The sequence below is a fragment of the Mauremys reevesii genome, linkage group 4 (genome assembly GCF_016161935.1).
Source record: "Mauremys reevesii isolate NIE-2019 linkage group 4, ASM1616193v1, whole genome shotgun sequence".
Taxonomy (NCBI): domain Eukaryota; kingdom Metazoa; phylum Chordata; order Testudines; family Geoemydidae; genus Mauremys; species Mauremys reevesii.
In genome coordinates this window covers 150,284,447-150,301,181 of record NC_052626.1, presented here as the reverse complement: position 1 = coordinate 150,301,181, position 16,735 = coordinate 150,284,447, and the positions used below count along the sequence as shown (strand labels likewise).

The 16,735-nt window shown below is 64.1% G+C and overlaps 1 protein-coding gene across 1 annotated transcript; it reads right to left on the bottom strand.

Moving 5' to 3' along the window:
- Positions 1 to 3,078: 3,078 nt before the first annotated feature.
- Positions 3,079 to 14,945, bottom strand: SPN (sialophorin). The gene is made up of 3 exons (XM_039536133.1): positions 14,808 to 14,945; positions 12,433 to 13,577; positions 3,079 to 3,154 (listed from the first exon to the last, which is right to left on the bottom strand). Exons 2-3 carry the CDS (start codon positions 13,482 to 13,484, stop codon positions 3,079 to 3,081), a joined length of 1,128 nt encoding a protein of 375 aa, XP_039392067.1. The 5' UTR covers positions 13,485 to 13,577; positions 14,808 to 14,945.
- Between the last annotated feature and the right edge of the window lie 1,790 nt (positions 14,946 to 16,735).

The following is a 16,735-nucleotide window of genomic DNA, read 5'->3' as shown; positions in this document are numbered from 1 at the left end:
ATTTCATGTCTATAGTTATGAGGCTGAAAATGTGTCTTCATGGCTTAAAACCAGCCCAGGCAAAGCTCTCCAGGGCGGAGGGGCAGTTCACACCTCATCAGGGCACGGACGGGACAGACCCAGCCCAGCCTCACAGGAGCAAAGGACACGGGCCTGGGCAGCAGCACAGGATCTGCTGGACTCTCGAGTGAGTCGCCCCCACCCCTCCCCGGGTCAGTCTGGGCCTGCGCTGAGGTGATGCCGACCTGACTCTGGGGGGGGGGGGGGCAAAGCCAAGAGGGAAGAAAGGACACGATAAAAGGGAGAGACGTTTGCCAGGCTCCTCCTCTCGCTTCCATTTACACCTCCAGACCCCACCACCCAGCGACTGACGCGCTGGTCAAAGGGGAGAGCCGGGCTGAAGGGCGACCAGCCTGTGGGGTGAGGCAGCTAAGTTTGTAAGGGCACTGAAAGGGTTAAGAGCAGCTTAGAGTGCGTTTTGCTTTTATTTCATTTGACCAAATCTGACGTGTTCTGCTTTGACTTATAATCACTTAACACCTCTCTGTGTAGTTAATAAACCTGTTTGTTTAGTCTGGCTGAAGCAGGGCGATTGGTTTGCAGCGTGTCAGAGACTCCCCTTGGGATAACAAGCCTGGGACAGATCAATTTGTTAAACTGACGAACTCACATAAGCTTGCGGCGTCCAGCGGGCGTAACTGGACCCTGCCAGACGGAGATGTGCCGTCGCACTCGATATGATTGTGTGGAAATATACTACTGGGTGTGACTATAATGTAACTGGAATATGCTTCCTGCAAAAGGTCTCTTGACCCAGCAGATCACCGGTCCAGATGAGCATGGGTCCCAGTGGTGCAGTGGGCAGGGTGCATGTGCAGCTTGTTACTCCAAGTGACGTGCACACTCTAAGCACTGATATTTGTGATTTTTAGTGAGTCTTAAGTGCAGTGGCTAAGAACGGTCGGGAGGAGGACACCGTGCTGTTATGTTCTGTTGGTTTATTTCGGGTGAGGGAAATACGCACAAGAAAACAGGAAAATGACTCCCAATGAGCAGGGGCGGCTCTAGCAATCCCGCCGCCCCAAGCAGGGCAGCGCGCCGCGGGGCGCACTCTGGCGGTCGCCGGTCCCGCAGCTCCGGGGGACCTCTGGCAGACATGCCTGTGGAGGGTCCGCTGGTCCCGCGGCTCCGGTAGAGCAGAGGTCCACCGGAGCCGCGGCAGCAGCGGACCCTCCGCAGGCACGTCTCCACAGGCATGACTGCGGAAGGTCCGCTGGAGCCGCCTGCCACCCTGCCGGCAAAATGCTGCCCCAAGCGCGTGCTTGGTGCGCTGGGGTCTGGAGCCGGCCCTGCAGCCAGGGAGGAGGCTGCACCCAGAAGGGCCAGGGAAGAAAAAGGGAGAGAGAAGAAAGAGAAAGAGAGAAAACACCAGCAGGACCTGCTAGAGAAGCAGAACCAGAACCCCCCGACCGGCTCCCAAACTCCCCAAGTGGGAACACTTGTGTCCTGCACCCAGCGAGGAGGACGATATTGCTGCCTATCTGACCACCTTCCAGAGCCTGTGTGCAGTGCAATGAAATCCCCGAGGATCAGAGAGTCCCCACCCTGATTGTGAGATTAACCGGTAAAGCTCGAGGCCTGTTCAATGGAATTGCCTGGCGAAGATGCTTTAGACAATTAAAGACACTGGTTTGGGACGTTTTCAGATTCCCCCCGAAACCTATCGAGTTACGTTTGGGAACGTTAGGAGGGACGTTGGGCTGAGTAATGGGGAAGACGAGAACAAAGGAAAGTGGGTGAGGGGCAAAGCTGGGAGGGAACGTTGGCTAAGGGCATTTCCCGGGCCTGCGTAAGGCGGACGTGACTCAGTGTCTATGGGACAAAGACGTAAGGTCTGGGGGTGAGCTGGGGCTGATGCCTTTGTCAGAGTCAGACTCAGGACTCAGTTTGTCAGCCCGCTCTGTCTATTAGCCCAGCGCTCTGCTAATACACCCGGATAGTGTGAGCCCCAGGCAAGAGCCACCCGACCTCAATTTACACAGAGAAAAGGGAGTGAACTTGACAAGGTAACAAAGGGAGCAGAACTGACAGGCTCCCCGAGGCCAGACATAGGCAGTGAATTTCCTTGCTAACTTTTACCAACCTCCGGCTAATGTTTCACCATTCGCTCATTGTTTATGCCTCAATGTTCCTCTTCCTGACACATTTCAGCTCTTTTGCTTAAAGCCACACACAGCAATTCTTTAATCCTTTCTATTTTCACAGTATAATTCACTCCACGTTCACACCTTCGAACAGACCCAGGCGTCTATTGAAAACAAACCAGGAAGGAGGTGTTTGAAGCTGGTGGGACGGGAAGATCCCGTTTTATCCCTAGCAAGAGGGAGGGTGGCTGGGGGGCTGGGTACTGACCTCCCCCAAACCATTCCTCTAACCCCCATCCCAACCCTCCTGTGAAAGCAGAGGAGCCCGGCAGGTGCTATTGGTGTAATTCCAGTGACCCCCTGAGGAATAGACGCCCTGTGCCAGGCGGAAGCAGGCACCCAATAGCTCACGTTAGTTCTGCCGGCCTCACCACGGAAACCCCCAGGCGATTGTTGGCTCGGTGAGATCAGCCTCTGCAGAACCAGACATGGAGCATGTTAAGTTTGTCGAAATTCATGGCAGGGAGGACTTGGGGCAGAGGGATACAGGGGCCCAGATCTCTCTGGTTAAGCAGCGTGTGGTCCCAAAGGCTCATATGCTGCCTGGCCAAATGGCAGAGATTGTGGGGGTGGGCGAAAGCCGATTCCTCGGGCCACTAGCTCAGATCCATGGGGTGTGGAAGTGTGGGGGCTGTGGGGGTGCTGGATCACCTCCGATTCGACCTGCTCCGGGGGAATGATTTTCTCCGTGTAGCTCAGGTTCCAGGATTTGCCTGGAGCAGGAGGGGGGTTATGCTGGGACCCCGAGGGAAAGGGGGAGGTCTCAGGAACTGCTGAGAGAAGGGGCGAGAGTCTCCGTGATTCCTCTGCGGCAGGGGGAAGCCACGTTTCCAGGTGGGAGGGTGGTTGCACTGCAGCTGGAGGCAGCCCCACCTCAGGCAGGGACGGGGGAGTGATGCCGGCCAGGGAGAGATCTGTCCAGGGTGTCAGCTGACAGCCGGTCGCCGGCTCTAGGGAGCAGAGGGGAGCCCAGGGGAGCTCAGAAACCACTGGGGTGGGTGAGGATTCCTGTGACGCAGGGAACCAGGGTGTTTCCAAGCGTGGGGGGCTGAGGCTGGCTCCTTCCAGCAGAAGGCAACGTGCCCTCAGGCGCGGGGGCGGGAGAGGTGCTGGAAACTGTCGCAGTTGGTAGCGGGCAGGATTTTACAGATGAACAAGGGACAGGCCCCTTCTCAGGGGGCCCAGAGGAGGAAACCGGGGGAGGAATTGGGGGGGGGGCAGGAATGTCTCCTCGCTAGTCACGTGGGGCAGGACCCAATGGCCGAGTCGGCGTCTGTGCACCCCGGTGGTCAGCCCGTGAGCCGGGCCATGAGGAACCGTGTGCCCGAGCTCCCGGCGGGGCAGTCACCCAGCGGACGGCTCAGGGTGGCGGAGGGGTCCCGCTTTTGCAGGAATTTCTGATACGTTTGGGGACAGTAACTGAGTCTCTTTACAGCCAGGTGAGAACAGGAGCTGGGCCCAGGAAACGGCCAGCGGGTTTGTCAGGCTGTCAGGACCCAGCTGACAGCTCCGTGCTTTGAGCACTGGCCTGCAGCTGAACCTGGGGCTGTGAGCTCAGTCCGGGAGGGGGCGTTTTGGGGCTGGGGCTGGGTCCTGCTTTGAGTGGGGGCTGGACTAGCTGCCTCCTGAGGTCCCTTCTGTGCCAGAGAAGGGGGTGGGTTCCTCCCAGCTGGCGAGAGCTACTGGGGAAAGGTGCATCCGATCTCAGGGTAAATGACCCCAGCACAGATCGCAGCCCCCCAGGGAAGGACCCAGTGCTGGGAGGGGGACACGGCGTAACCCCAAAGCGGGAACTGGATTTTCTACACATGTGCAGTCCTGGGGTTGGGACTTGGCTCCCCCAAGGGCCAGCCACTGCGCAGGATCCCCCGGGCCCGTCTTGCCAGACCCCGAGGCAACACGATGAAACGACGAGCCGCCCAGAGGGGAGACTGGAGGGAAGGAAAAGCCAGTGACTGATTACAGGGCAGGGAGTCAAAGGACACCCTGGGCCATGAACAAAGTAACCTCAACCTGCCCTGTCTGTGTGATGTTCCCCTGCTGTTCTCCGGGCCGGCGATCTGCTGGGTCACCCCAGTGCCTGACTCTGGGAGCCAGCCTGACCCTGCTCTGCGCTGCGACCCCCCACCCCTGGCTGGTCACGCTGGTGCCGTTCGCTTGCACAATCCAGGCTGCGGCTGGTGCAGGGTGTTCCCCGGAGATACAGCCGGTTTCAGCGTGGTGCTGTCAACGCCCGGCTGTGATAACAAAGTGTGGGTGTTAATGTTAAGTTTCGGGATAAGAATTTTGTTACTGATGTTACATCTTCTGGTGACGCTACTTCTCGGTCAATACCTGTAAACAGCTGTAAAGCTTGTCACAGCCGAGAGCCCATCACACACCTGCTTTGCTGTGTGGGGCTGGGGCACACTGAGGCACGATCCTCATGGCCGTGACGGCTGGTGGCCAGAACTAGAACCCAAACTGCCTTCGAGCTAGTCACTGACTAACCCTCTTGCAGTAAGCGAAGGGGGAAGGTGTGACGCTCGGGGGAACACCCGGCCGGCAGCCCCATGTTCAGCCAGTGTGTGGTGCCCAGTGCAGTCTGCCAGGTCGGGGGTCCGCGGCAGGCGCAGGATGCTCTGGGCATTGCTGGTATGTGACGTCGTCGGTTGTAATTTCATGTCTATAGTTATGAGGCTGGAAATGTGTCTTCATGGCTTAAAACCAGCCCAGGCAAAGCTCTCCAGGGCAGAGGGGCCGTTCACACCTCATCAGGGCCTGGAGGGACAGACCCAGCCCAGCCTCACAGGAGCAAAGGACACTGGCCTAGGCAGCAGCACAGGACCTGCTGGACTCTGGAGTGAGTCGCCCCCTCCCCGGTCAGCCTGGGCCTGCGCTGAGGTGACGCCGACCTGACTCTGCGGGGGGGGGGGGGGGGCAAAGCCAAGAGGGAAGAAAGAACAGGATAAAAGGGCGTCCCGGGCTCCCAGGTCGGGCCCACTCGTGGCCCTGGGCGGCCCGTGGGGGGGGGCCCTTCAGTGCGATGACCCTTCCCGGGGGGCCCCTCTCTCCCGGGGTCAGGCCCCCCCACCTCCTGGAGCCGCCCCTCCCTGAGCCTCAGCACGTCTGGCTCTGCCGTGGGCCCCCCAGGGAGCCCCCTCGCTCTGGGGCCCCCGGGGCCTCCTCACCCCACGGGGACGATCCCCCCCCCCGAGCGACTCTCCCCCAGCGTAACACAGGAGGGTTTATTGGGCGTCTGAACCCAGCACAGGAAACTCTCAGAGCCTCAGGCCTGGCCTCCCCCAGCCCAGCACATCCCAGTCCCCCTGCAGCCGGGGGGCTCTCCCTGCCCCCCCCCTCCAGCCTGAGAGCCAGCTGGCTGCCAAGTCACCAGTTGTTGGGGTTCCCCATCTCCAGGCCGTTGTCCGGGGGTCCCGGCTGCCAGGTGAGGTCACACCTGGTCCTCTGCAACCACCAACCCTCTCCCACCACCCTGTGAAACATGCAGCACTCAGGGAAACTGAGGCACACACACGCTCGTCACGTAAAACGCTACAAAAATCCCCAACTTTGTCCCAAAGGGAGAGACGTTTGCCAGGTTGTCCCTCTCTTCCACCTCCATCTACAGACACCACCACCAAGCGACTGAAGCGCTGATCAAAGGGGAGAGCCCGGCTGAAGGGTGACCAGCCTGTGGGGAGAAGCATCGAAGTTTGTAAGGGCCCTGAAAGGGTTAAGAGCGGCTTAGACTGCGTTTTGCTTTTATTTCATTTGACCAAATCTGACGTGTTCTGCTTTGATTTATAATCACTTAAAATCTATAGTTTGTGGTTAATGAATCTGTTTGTTTAGTCTGGGTGAAGCAGGGCGACTGGTTTGCAGCGTGTCAGAGTCTCCCCTTGGGATAACAAGCCTGGTGCAGCTCAGTGTCTTTGTTAAACTGACGAACTCCGATAAGCTTGCGGCGTCCAGCGGGCGGAACTGGACACTGCAAGTCGACGGTTCCTCGGGCGTGTCTGGGACCAGAGGTATCGGCCAGTGTCATTCGGTTGCACAATCCAGGCTGCGGCTGCCGAAAGTGCTCACTCACGGAGCTGAGAGCAGCTCACGTGCCAGGGGCCGTGTGTGAACAGCCCGGGAGGGGGGTTCCCAGAGTCGGGCACTGGGGTGACCCAGCAGATCGCCGGCCCGGAGAACAGCAGGGGAACGTCACACAGACAGGGCAGGTTGAGGTTACTTTGTTCATGGCCCAGGGTGTCCTTTGACTCCCTGCCCTGTAATCAGTCACTGGCTTTTCCTTCCCTGCAGTGTCCCCTCTGGGCGGCTCGTCATGTCGGTGCCTTGGGCTCTGGCCAGCCAAGGGTTGAGAATGGAACCAAACGGTCCCGTCTATGCTGCATTCTGCTAATTCAGAGCTGGAAAGGAGAGATCTCAACATTGACACGAACGGCAAACACGGCGAGGTCACTGCCTTGAGCTCTCTCTGAGTACGTAGCAGGTCACCGCGAATGGTGGGAACCAGGCGGGTGCCTGTGTTAATGCATCTCTCAGAGGGGCAGTCGTGTCAGTCTGTAGCCACAAAACCAACCAGGAGCCCGGTGGCGCCTTAGAGACGAACACATTTCTTTGGGCACGTAGCGGGGTGGCTCCTGCCCCTTGGGGCTTTGAAACAGCCCTGGGAAGGGGCTTTAGGCTGGGCTGATTGGGGAAGTGGCTGCAGCTGGGGCCACGCCCCAAACAGGCCACAGCTGGGCCCTATAAAAGGCCAGGGAAGCCAGAAGCCAAGAGAGAGTCTCTCTCTGCCTTCAGAGGGAGACGGGCCTGGCTGCAGGGAGCTAGACACAGGGTACCTGAGGGGAGCAGGGCTGGGGAAGGCTGAGGAGCTGGGGAGCTCCAGCCTGGAAAGCCCCAGGCTGCGGCCTAGCGAAGGGCCAATAGGTACTGGGGGTTGCAGGGGGCAGCCCAGGGGGGAGGCCAAGGCAGCAGGTCCAAACCCCTTTGCCTGTGCTGAGTGGCTGATACTGCAGCCTGCCCCAGGGCGCGGGGCTAGACGATGAGTGGCAGTGGCCATACACTGGGGCAAGGTGGGGATAGAGGGTGGGGGTTCCCTGAGAAGGGGAAGCCCAGAGAGAAAAGGGGTCACTGCCAGGGGGCAGCACCCCGGGGGAAACTCAGAGAGAAAAGGGGTCACTGCCAGGGGGCAGCACCCCATGTAAAAGGGCACCGGGTCCAGGGAGGGACATGGGGGCCTGAGGACAGGCAGATCACCGGCCTGCAGAGGGTGCTCCAGCACTGGACAGAGCTAATTCCCAGAGTCACCAGCAGGAGGCGCCGCGGGGGTGAGTCCGGCCCGTCTACAGGGCATGAAATCCCACTTCGCCAGAGGTCACCGAGACCCCCTTGGGACTGTCACCTGATGTGCTGAAGTGACCTCTGAGCCCGTGTTCCCGGCCAGCCGGGGACTCCAGAGCCCTGCCCCGTCGAGCCAGACACGCCGGCCTGCTGCAACCCAGACCCAGGTCTGAACCACACCCCAAAGCTGCAGGCTTAACTGGAACCAGCTCCGTAAGTGCTCCTGTCTCCAGCTCCCAGACACCCAGCTCCCAATGGGGTCCAAACCCCAAATCAATCTGCTTTACTCTGTATAAAGCTTATACAGGGTCAACTCATCAATGGTCCCCCCCCCTAACACTGATCCAGAGACAGGCACAGCTGTTTGCTCCCCCAGGTGTTAATCACTTACGCTGGGTTTGTTAATAAACAAAAGTGATTTTGTTAAGTATAACAAGTCGGCTGTAAGTGGTTCCAAGTACGAACAGACAGAACAACGGCATGTGGGCACCACGTCACAGCAGCTCCAGGGTTTTCCTTGCCCAGTAACCTCATGTTTCCAAACCCTTCTACTCGCCTTGCGTTTCAGTCTCTAGCTCAGGGAGTTGGTTTTACTACAGCCGCGTCTAGGGGCCTCGTGCCGAGGGGAGGCTGGGGCGGCGCTGAGGCCGGTGAATGGGGTCGCTCGGCTTACGGCTCGCGTGACGCTCTAGCGGGACAGCCCGACGACCAGCCGGCCTCGTGCCCAGGTGGTGGCCTCACCCTGTCTGCCGGCCTCGTCATGCTGCCGGGATGTTGTGTGGGATGGGCCTTAATCCCTCTTCAGTTCTCTGATCCCTCCCGGGGGCTCTGTGCTCCCAGAGGAGCAGGTGGCCAGGTGGAGGGACCCAGCTCCACCGGCTCCCGATCCCGGGCCCATGGGGTTTGTCCAGCCAGTCCTGCCCCATCCTGCCCCGCTGGAGACCCCCAGCTGGGGTGTGGTCACAGGGTTGGCAGGCCCCCGTCGATGTCCCATTCTGTGCCGCGTCATGGAGAGCTTCCGGCTGCCGAGAGGGGGCTCCTGGAGACCCCCCACCGAGGGCTGCTCGTCGCCCCCCGGCAGTGGTGAGTATGGGCTGCGACGCGCCGGGAGCCCATCGGCCGCAGCGAGGCTGACGGCGTCACACCGTGCTACGGCTGGGGGGCATCTGGGCTCGAGACGCTGACCCCACGGCCGGCCTGGATGGCGCAGGTAGGGGCTGGGTAACGTCTCGCTCCACCTCGGGGGGGCCCAGGACAACCCACGCTGCCTCCCGAGCCCCGGAAGAGGCGGTGGCAGGCGACCTGCGTGTGGGCCATGGCTGAGGCCTGCGCTGAGGGGAGTGGGGCCGGGCAGGGACACTCGTGTTTTTGGAAGATAGAATTAGGGAAGGAGACAGACGGGCTGAACCAGCTGAGATAGGAGGGAGAACACCCCGGCTCCCCAGGTACCGTCTGGACCGACAGACGGGCTGGGTCCCCTCAGTTCTCTCCCCGGGGGTGCCTCTGCCGTGGCTTCGCCGCGAGCGTCCCCACCCCCAGTCTGCTCCAGCCCCCCGGCCACTCCCGGGTTACACCACAGAGCCCCACCGGACCCGCTCTCGCGCTCTCCGTCCCGCAGCTGTCACAGCCTCTGCTCGGGGAGTCTCCCACCTGCCCGTCCCCCCCGGCCCGGTAGCAGCTAGGTGGGTGTTAGCCAGCGAGAGCCTCTGGAGTCTGACTGGGACACAGACACATCCTAACGCCCAGAGCCGCGGGGCTGACGCCTGCCCGCAGGCAGCTCGGCTGGCGAGAGAGCAGAGGTGGCGCTGACGTGTTGCTGGGCAGAGCGGGCGCGTCAGTACCCAGGGTGAGTCACCGGGACGGCCGGGCAGGGAAATAACCCACTTCCTCCCCCGACAGCCCAGGGGCGCGCCCCGCCCAGGGACCTGTTCGACGTGGACTCGAAATACATTCCATGGGGGGCGAACCCGAGCGCACGTCTCCCCCACGCCGAGCTGGGCGTGTGCGACGTACGTGTCTTGTGAACCTGGAACCGAGACGTGTAATCGCTCCTGGCCCCAGATGTACAGCACCGGCCTTCCCAACGGGGGTAAACTCGACTTTAAACATTAACTGTAATAAAAGTTTTGAACTATACGAGTGTGCACAGGGAGGCCGCCTGGCTCCTCTCTGAAGCCAAGGTCAAGCCACCAGCCAGGAGGGATGAGGGGCGTCGGAGCCGGGTCAGGGAACACGGGGTAAACGCTCGGCGGCGGCGGAGCCAGATAAGGGAACACGGGGTAAATGCTCGGCGGCGTCGGAACCGGATAAGGGAACACGGGGTAAACACTCGGCGGAGCCAGGGAGGGGATGCAGGTAAACGCTCGGTGGCGTCGGAGCCAGGGAGGGAACACGGGGTAAACGCTCGGCGGCGGCGGAGCCAGGGAGGGAACACGGGGTAAACGCTCAGCGGCGTCGGAGCCAGGGAGGGAACACGGGGTAAACGCTCAGCGGCGTCGGAGCCAGGGAGGGAACACGTGGTAAATGCTCGGCGGCGTCGGAGCCAGGGAGGGAACACGGGGTAAACGCTCGGCGGCGGCGGAGCCAGGGAGGGAACACGGGGTAAACGCTCGGCGGCGGCGGAGCCAGGGAGGGAACACGGGGTAAACGCTCGGCGGCGTCGGAGCCAGGGAGGGAACACGGGGTAAACGCTCGGCGGCGTCGGAGCCAGGGAGGGAACACGGGGTAAACGCTCGGAGGCGGCGGAGCCAGGGAGGGGATGCTGGGGAACAGACTCTGCCGACGTGTCGAGCGCTGGAGCTGTTCGCTCGGGACTAACCCCACCAAACAGCATCGCCTGCACTTTGGGCTTCTGGCTGCGTGAGATGCACCAGGGGAGGGGGTGAAGGGGAAGCCCCCTAACACCCCGTCCCCTGAGCCACGTCTCGGGCCGGTCCCAGGGACCCCCCAGGGCTAGTGCCCTCACGGCATCCCTGCTCGTGTCCCGGGTGCAGCTCCCCGGCCCGCTCCTGCCCTGGCACCCCAATAGCACAGCGGGAAGGACCGACCGGGGACGGGTGCCCGAGCTCCCCCTGGCATTCATTCGGGGGGTCCTGCGGCCAGAGCGGGTGCTCCCCGGGGGCCACTGCTTGCCCTTGACCCTGTGACGCTCGAGTTTGGCTGTTACAATTCTGCTCTCAGCCAGTGATGGAGCCGCAAAACTCTTTATTAAATACACAAAAATATAAAACTCTGCAGAAAGGGGCGCGATTTCCTCTCACGTCAAATGTACAGGCAGGGCTGGGGGGAGCCCAGGGCTGGGAGTGAGGGGCACATGCAGGGCTGTGGGGGGGCAGGGGCTGCGGGTCAGGAGTGAGGGGCACCGGCAGAGCTGTGGGGGCAGGGGGCTGCGGGGAGTGAGGGGCACCAGCAGAGCTGTGGGGAGGGGCTGCAGGTCGGGAGTGAGGGGCACCGGCAGAACAAGCCTTCCTGTAACAGATTCAGCCGTTAATTACTCAAGTCCTGAGAGTGAGTTGAAAGGAAATTGTGACGAGCCACGAGACATGAGCATCCTGCCCCGAACCACAATCACACACCCAGCCCTGCCCCCAGGCCCGCCGGTGCCCCTCACTCCCGACCCGCAGCCCCTGCCCCCAGCCTGCCGGTGCCCCTCACTCCCGACCCGCAGCCCCTGCCCCAGCTCTGCCAGTGCCCCTCACTCCCGACCCGCAGCCCCTGCCCCCCCAGCTCTGCCAGTGCCCCTCACTCCCGACCCGCAGCCCCTGCCCCCCCCCGCCCTGCCGGTGCCCCTCACTCCCGACCCGCAGCCCCCGCCAGCCCAGCCCTGCCCCCCCCCAGCCCTGCTCCTGAGCTGCACGGCCGGTTTCTCTCCCCGGCTCTGGGAGGGGAGTGCGGTCTAGTGGGTTAGAGCAGGGGCTGGGGTGGGAGGTGGGGGGATGGGAGCCAGGACTCCTGGGTTCTTTTCTGTTCACACCTAAACTGTTCACTCCAAATTCAAACAAGCTCGAGGGGTGAATCATAAACAGGAAACTTGTGGCTGGGGACAGCGGAAAATCTTGCAAAAGACACAAAGAAAAGACTTGAGCAAGAACGACAAGGAATCCACCAGAGCCCAGGTGGGCAGATGGGAACCGCCCGGCCTCGCCCAGCAGGGGGCGCCGTGGGGTGGGGTGGGGGGCACTGGCTGCGGGGAGCTCCCAGCTAGTCCATCCCCGGCCTCGCCCAGCAGGGGGCGCTGTGGGGTGGGGTGGGGGGCACTGGCTGCGGGGGAGCTCCCAGCTATTCCATCCCCGGCCTCGCCCAGCAGGGGGCGCTGTGGGGTGGGGTGGGGGGCACTGGCTGGGGGGGCGCTCCCAGCTAGGCCATCGCCGGCCTCGCCCAGCAGGGGCGCTGTGGGGTGGGGTGGGGGCACTGGCTGCGGGGAGCTCCCAGCTAGTCCATCCCGGCCTCGCCCAGCAGGGGGGGCTGTGGGGGGCACTGGCTGCGGGGGAGCTCCCAGCTATTCCATCCCCGGCCTCGCCCAGCAGGGGGCGCTGTGGGGTGGGTTGGGGGGCACTGGCTGCGGGGAGCTCCCAGCTATTCCATCCCGGCCTCGCCCAGCTGGGGGGGCTGTGGGGGGGGGTGGGGGGCACGGGCTGCGGGGGAGCTCCCAGCTTTTCCATCCCCGGCCTCGCCCAGCAGGGGGCACCGTGGGCGGGGCAGGCGATTAGGGGCGGGGCTTACACAGGGGGCAAGGCTTCCTGCTCCATGGGAGGGGGCAGGGGGAATTCCCCGTTGGCGGGGGGGCCCGGAGGGGGCGAGGGGGGTCCGGGCACCGTCCCGTTGGCTTCCCCTGCCCCCTGCGGCGCGGGTCGCCCCTGCTCCTCGCGGCCAGCAGGGGCTCGAGAGGCCTCGCCTGGCCCCGGCCACGTCCTCCATGGCCACCGAGGACACCCGGGAGTGGCGCTTCCCGAAGAAGGTGGTCAGCGTGGGAGGCCTGCCTTCGCCCAGCCCGGCCTGCTGCCCCCCGTCCCCGGCCTGCCCCTCGCCCTTCTCCTCCGGCAGGCTCACCGGCCCCGCCCACTCGCCGGGCCCCGGCCCCCCGCTGAAGCTGGTGGAGCCGCAGCGGCGCCGGCGCCGACAGTGCAGCGCCACGCTGAGCAGGGCCAGCACCACGATGGCGACAACCAGCAGCACCACAATGATGATCACGGACAGCTTGCGGGGGCCGAGGGCGGGGCTGGAGGTCGGCGTTGTGATGTCCTTGGGGACGGGCTCCTGTTTCTTGGCAGGCGGGGTGAGGGAGAGGGCAGGGGGCGAGAGTTTGGGGGTGGGCTGCTTCTCCCAGGGCCCAGAGGTCTGGTCTGGGGCGGCCCTGTAGCGGCCGGTCCGATGGGTGCTGGCTGGCGCGGTCTGGTTGTGCCTGCTCCGATCGGTGCCCTTGGCGGGCTCCATGGGGGCGCTCGTGCTCTGCCCGCCCCTGCCTGGCACGGTCTGAGTCTCCTGCCCCGGACCCGGGCTCCCTGCCACCGTGCCCGCCTGCCCCTTCAGCTTCACATCCGTGACGGGCTGTTCGCCACCGGCTGCCGTCGGCCCGGCCAGGCCGGATCTCAGGGCCACGGTCGCCTCCGTAGAGGGAAGGCCAGACGGAGACACTGAGCCAACCGAATCCTTCATTGCCGGCGTCTGGGCGGCGGTGGGTTCCTGCTGTGCCGCGGTGGGTGGATGCCTGGCTAATTCGGCAGAGGGCTCGGTGCTGTTTCTGGCTAATTCGGCAGAGAGCTCGGTGCTGTTTCTGGCTAATTGAGCAGAAGCCGAGGCAGTTTCCGGACTGGTACCGATGTGCCGGCTTTCCTCACTGGCCGTCTCCTTCTCTTCGAGTGACATCTGTGCACAGGCTGCAGCTACCAGGAGAAGCAGGAGCGTAGGCCGGATTTTCGGCTGGGGCCAGGCCCCCGATACCGCCATGGTGTCTGGGCTCCCTCGTCCCGGGCCGGGGCTCGGCAGACGGGGACGGAGCAGAGAGGGGACGGGAGACGCGCCGGACGCACAAACACGGGCCTGGGAGCGAAGGGGAAAGTGAGTCAGTGTCAGGGTCTCTCCAGCAGGGGGCGATGGGGAGCATCACACCAAGTTCTTGGCTCCAGATTTAAAGCCAGATTTAGAACCAGACACCAAAGGGGGAACTGAAAACTGCCAGATGCAGAGAGCACCAATGGGAAGAACTGGGGGGGGCAGGGCTGGGCTTGCCGGGGCTGGGGGGCGGGTGGGAGGGGCACCGGCCGCGGGGGGGGGGGCAGGGCTGGGCTGGCAGGGGCTGCGGGTCGGGAGTGAGGGGCACTGGCAGAGCGGGGGGGACAGGGCTGGGCTGGCAGGGGCTGCGGGTCGGGACTGAGGGGCACCGGCAGAGCTGCGGGGGGCAGGGCTGGGCTGGCAGGGGCTGCGGGTCGGGAGTGAGGGGCACCGGCAGGGCTGGGGGGGGGGCAGGGCTGGGCTGGCAGGGGCTGCGGGTCGGGAGTGAGGGGCACCGGCAGAGCTGCGGGGGGCAGGGCTGGGCTGGCAGGGGCTGCGGGTCGGGAGTGAGGGGCACCAGCAGACCTGTGCTGGGTATGTGTTGGGGGAGCCCAGTGAATTTGACCCTATGGGGCTCATGCCCCAAAATGACCCCCCCTAATTTTCCACTCTGTCCCCGGCTCACCCAACGGCTGGGCTCACCTGCTGAAATATCAGCACCCGCCCCACACCACAGAAACCTCTGCGGAAGCCAGACACCTCCCAGACCAGCCGGCCCCACCCACCCGGCACCGAGCCCTGGGTCCCCCCAGATCTGCCGGTGCCCCTCACTCCCGACCCGCAGCCCCTGCCAGCCCAGCCCTGCCGGTGCCCCTCACTCCCGACCTGCAGCCCCTGCTAGCCCAGCCCTGCCCCCCCCCAGCTCCGCCGGTGCCCCTCACTCCCGACCCGCAGCCCCTGCCAGCCCAGCTCTGCCGGTGCCCCTCACTCCCGACCCGCAGCCCCTGCCAGCCCAGCCCTGCCCCCCCCCCAGCTCTGCTGGTGCCCCTCACTCCCGACCCGCAGCCCCCCCCAGCTCTGCCGGTGCCCCTCACTCCTGACCCGCAGCCCCCCCACCTCTGCCGGTGCCCCTCACTCCTGACCAGCAGCCCATTGCTATGTAGCCAACTGCCAGTCCCCTGCCTAACCCCCCCATCCTAATTCCTCCCCCCACAGTCCCACCCAGTGAGCTCCTTCTCCAGCTGATCCCACCGCACACACCAATTGCCCCCAACGTACCTCGTGGCTGGCAAGCCGGGGCCAGCTCGTCGCTGCAGGTGGGGCTGGGGGCTGGTGGGGGGGTCTGAGCCCAGGACCAGCACGTGGCAGCCCCTCTGCTGCAGGACGGGGCAGGAACGAATGAACGAGAAAGGAGAGGAAATGGTGAAAGACCTGGAAGGAAGTGGCGCCCAGTGGCAGCTGGGAAAGAAACGATTTGCTGCTCAGTTCCCTATTTGGGGGGTGGGTGGAGGGCGGGTGGCAGAAAAGGGGCCTGGGTGGATTTGGGCCCAGAAATTCAGAGGAGGCGGCTGGGAGTGGGGGTGGGGTACTTAGGAGAGGAACTGGGGGGCTGTGGAATAGGCTATGGGACATGGGGCCTGGCCCCTCTAGGGGGCGCTGGCTCTGATCCAGCCCCAGGGCAGGCCTGGCTGGCTCCGGGGGCCGGGAATGGGGCGGGGGCCTGGCCCCCCAGGGGGCCGTGTTTGCGTCTAGGTACAGATCACAGACCCAGCCGTCCAGTCAAGAGCGAGAATCTTTATTGTGTGTCGGCCCCGGCCCGTTCGTGCCACACGCCGGCCCCCGAACGCCGAGCCCCCGGGGCGTGTCCTGGGCAGCCGAGGCCAAGCAGACGGGGGGGGGTCACGGGGGTCACGGGGTCCCCGGGCGATGCTCCGGAGCTGCTCCCCACCAAGCCAGGCAGGACTCTGGGAGCCTCCTCTCCCTCGGAGCAGCCTGTCTGCAGGGCAAGAAGCTCCCACGGCTTCACCTCCTGGGTCTCTCCTTGGAGCATTCAGCATCCTCTGCCCCTCCGTGCGCTTCCCACAGCGAGTCCGCCCAGGCGGGGTCCTGGGGGGGCCACAGGGTCCTGCCCCCCCACTGCGCAGGCAGACGTGACTCTCAGCCAGCCAGTAACACAGAGGTTTATTCGATGCCAGGAACAGGGGCTAACACAGAGCTTGTAGGTACCGCGAACCGGACCCCTCGGCCGGGTCCATTCTGGGGGGCAGGGAGCCCAGACCCCGGCCCTGGGGCGCCCCCCGTCTCCCCAGCCAGCTCCAGACTGAGACTCTCCAGCCCCCCCCCTGCCCTTTGTCTCGTTCCCGGGCCAGGAGGCACCTGAGCGCTTTGTTCTCCAACACGTTCAGCCGGCACCTTGCGAACGGCACAGGGGAAACTGAGGCACCCACCCAGTGTTCACAGACATTCAGAACATTCCCACTTTTCACAGGGGCGAATGGGGGACACTCTGAGCCCCCACCCAGGGGCTGCTAACGGAGCCAGGAGCTTCGGCCACTTGTCCGTAGCCCCGCGAACCGGCCCCTGGCAGAAATTCCCCATGTCCCATAGAGCAGCCCCTCTGTGCCCCACGGCAGGCTGGGGGGTGCAGGCCCCCCTGTGCCCCACGGCAGGCTGGGGGGTGCAGGCCCCTCTGTGCCCCATGGCGGGCTGGGGAGGCGGGGGGTGCAGGCCCCTCTGTGCCCCACGGCAGGCTGGGGGGTGCAGGCCCCTCTGTGCCCCATGGCGGGCCGGGGAGGCGGGGGGGGGTGCAGGCCCCTCTGTGCCCCATGGCGGGCCGGGGAGGCGGGGGGGGGGTGTCACGGAGTGTGGGGGACCCAGGCCCTTCACCCCCGGGCTCCCTGCGATTCCCCAGGACTCTCAGCCAGCCAGTAAAGCAGAAGGTTTATTTAGACGACAGGAACACAGTCCAGCACAGGTCTTGCAGGCACAGATAACAGGATCCCCCCTGTTAGGTCCAGCTTGGGGGGCCCCACAGCCCCCCCCCGGGATCAGAGCTCGGTCTACCTGCTCCCCTCTCTTCTTCAGCCCACTCCCGTCTCCCAGTCCTCTCCGGCCCCTCCTCTCTCCTCCGCCTCCTTCCTTTGTCTCCCCTGGCCAGAGGTGTCACCTCCCCTCCCCCAGGCCAAACTCAGCTCACCGGTTGAATT

Excerpts from the sequence above, each read along its gene's own strand:
- SPN (XM_039536133.1), bottom strand. The coding sequence starts at position 13,484 with ATGGCGGTATCGGGGGCCTGGCCCCAGCCGAAAATCCGGCCTACGCTC. Across the intron at positions 3,155-12,432 it reads GAGGACGTGGCCGGGGCCAG|AGCCGGCGACCGGCTGTCAG; the intron begins GCGAGGCCTCTC and ends TCTGCTCCCTAG.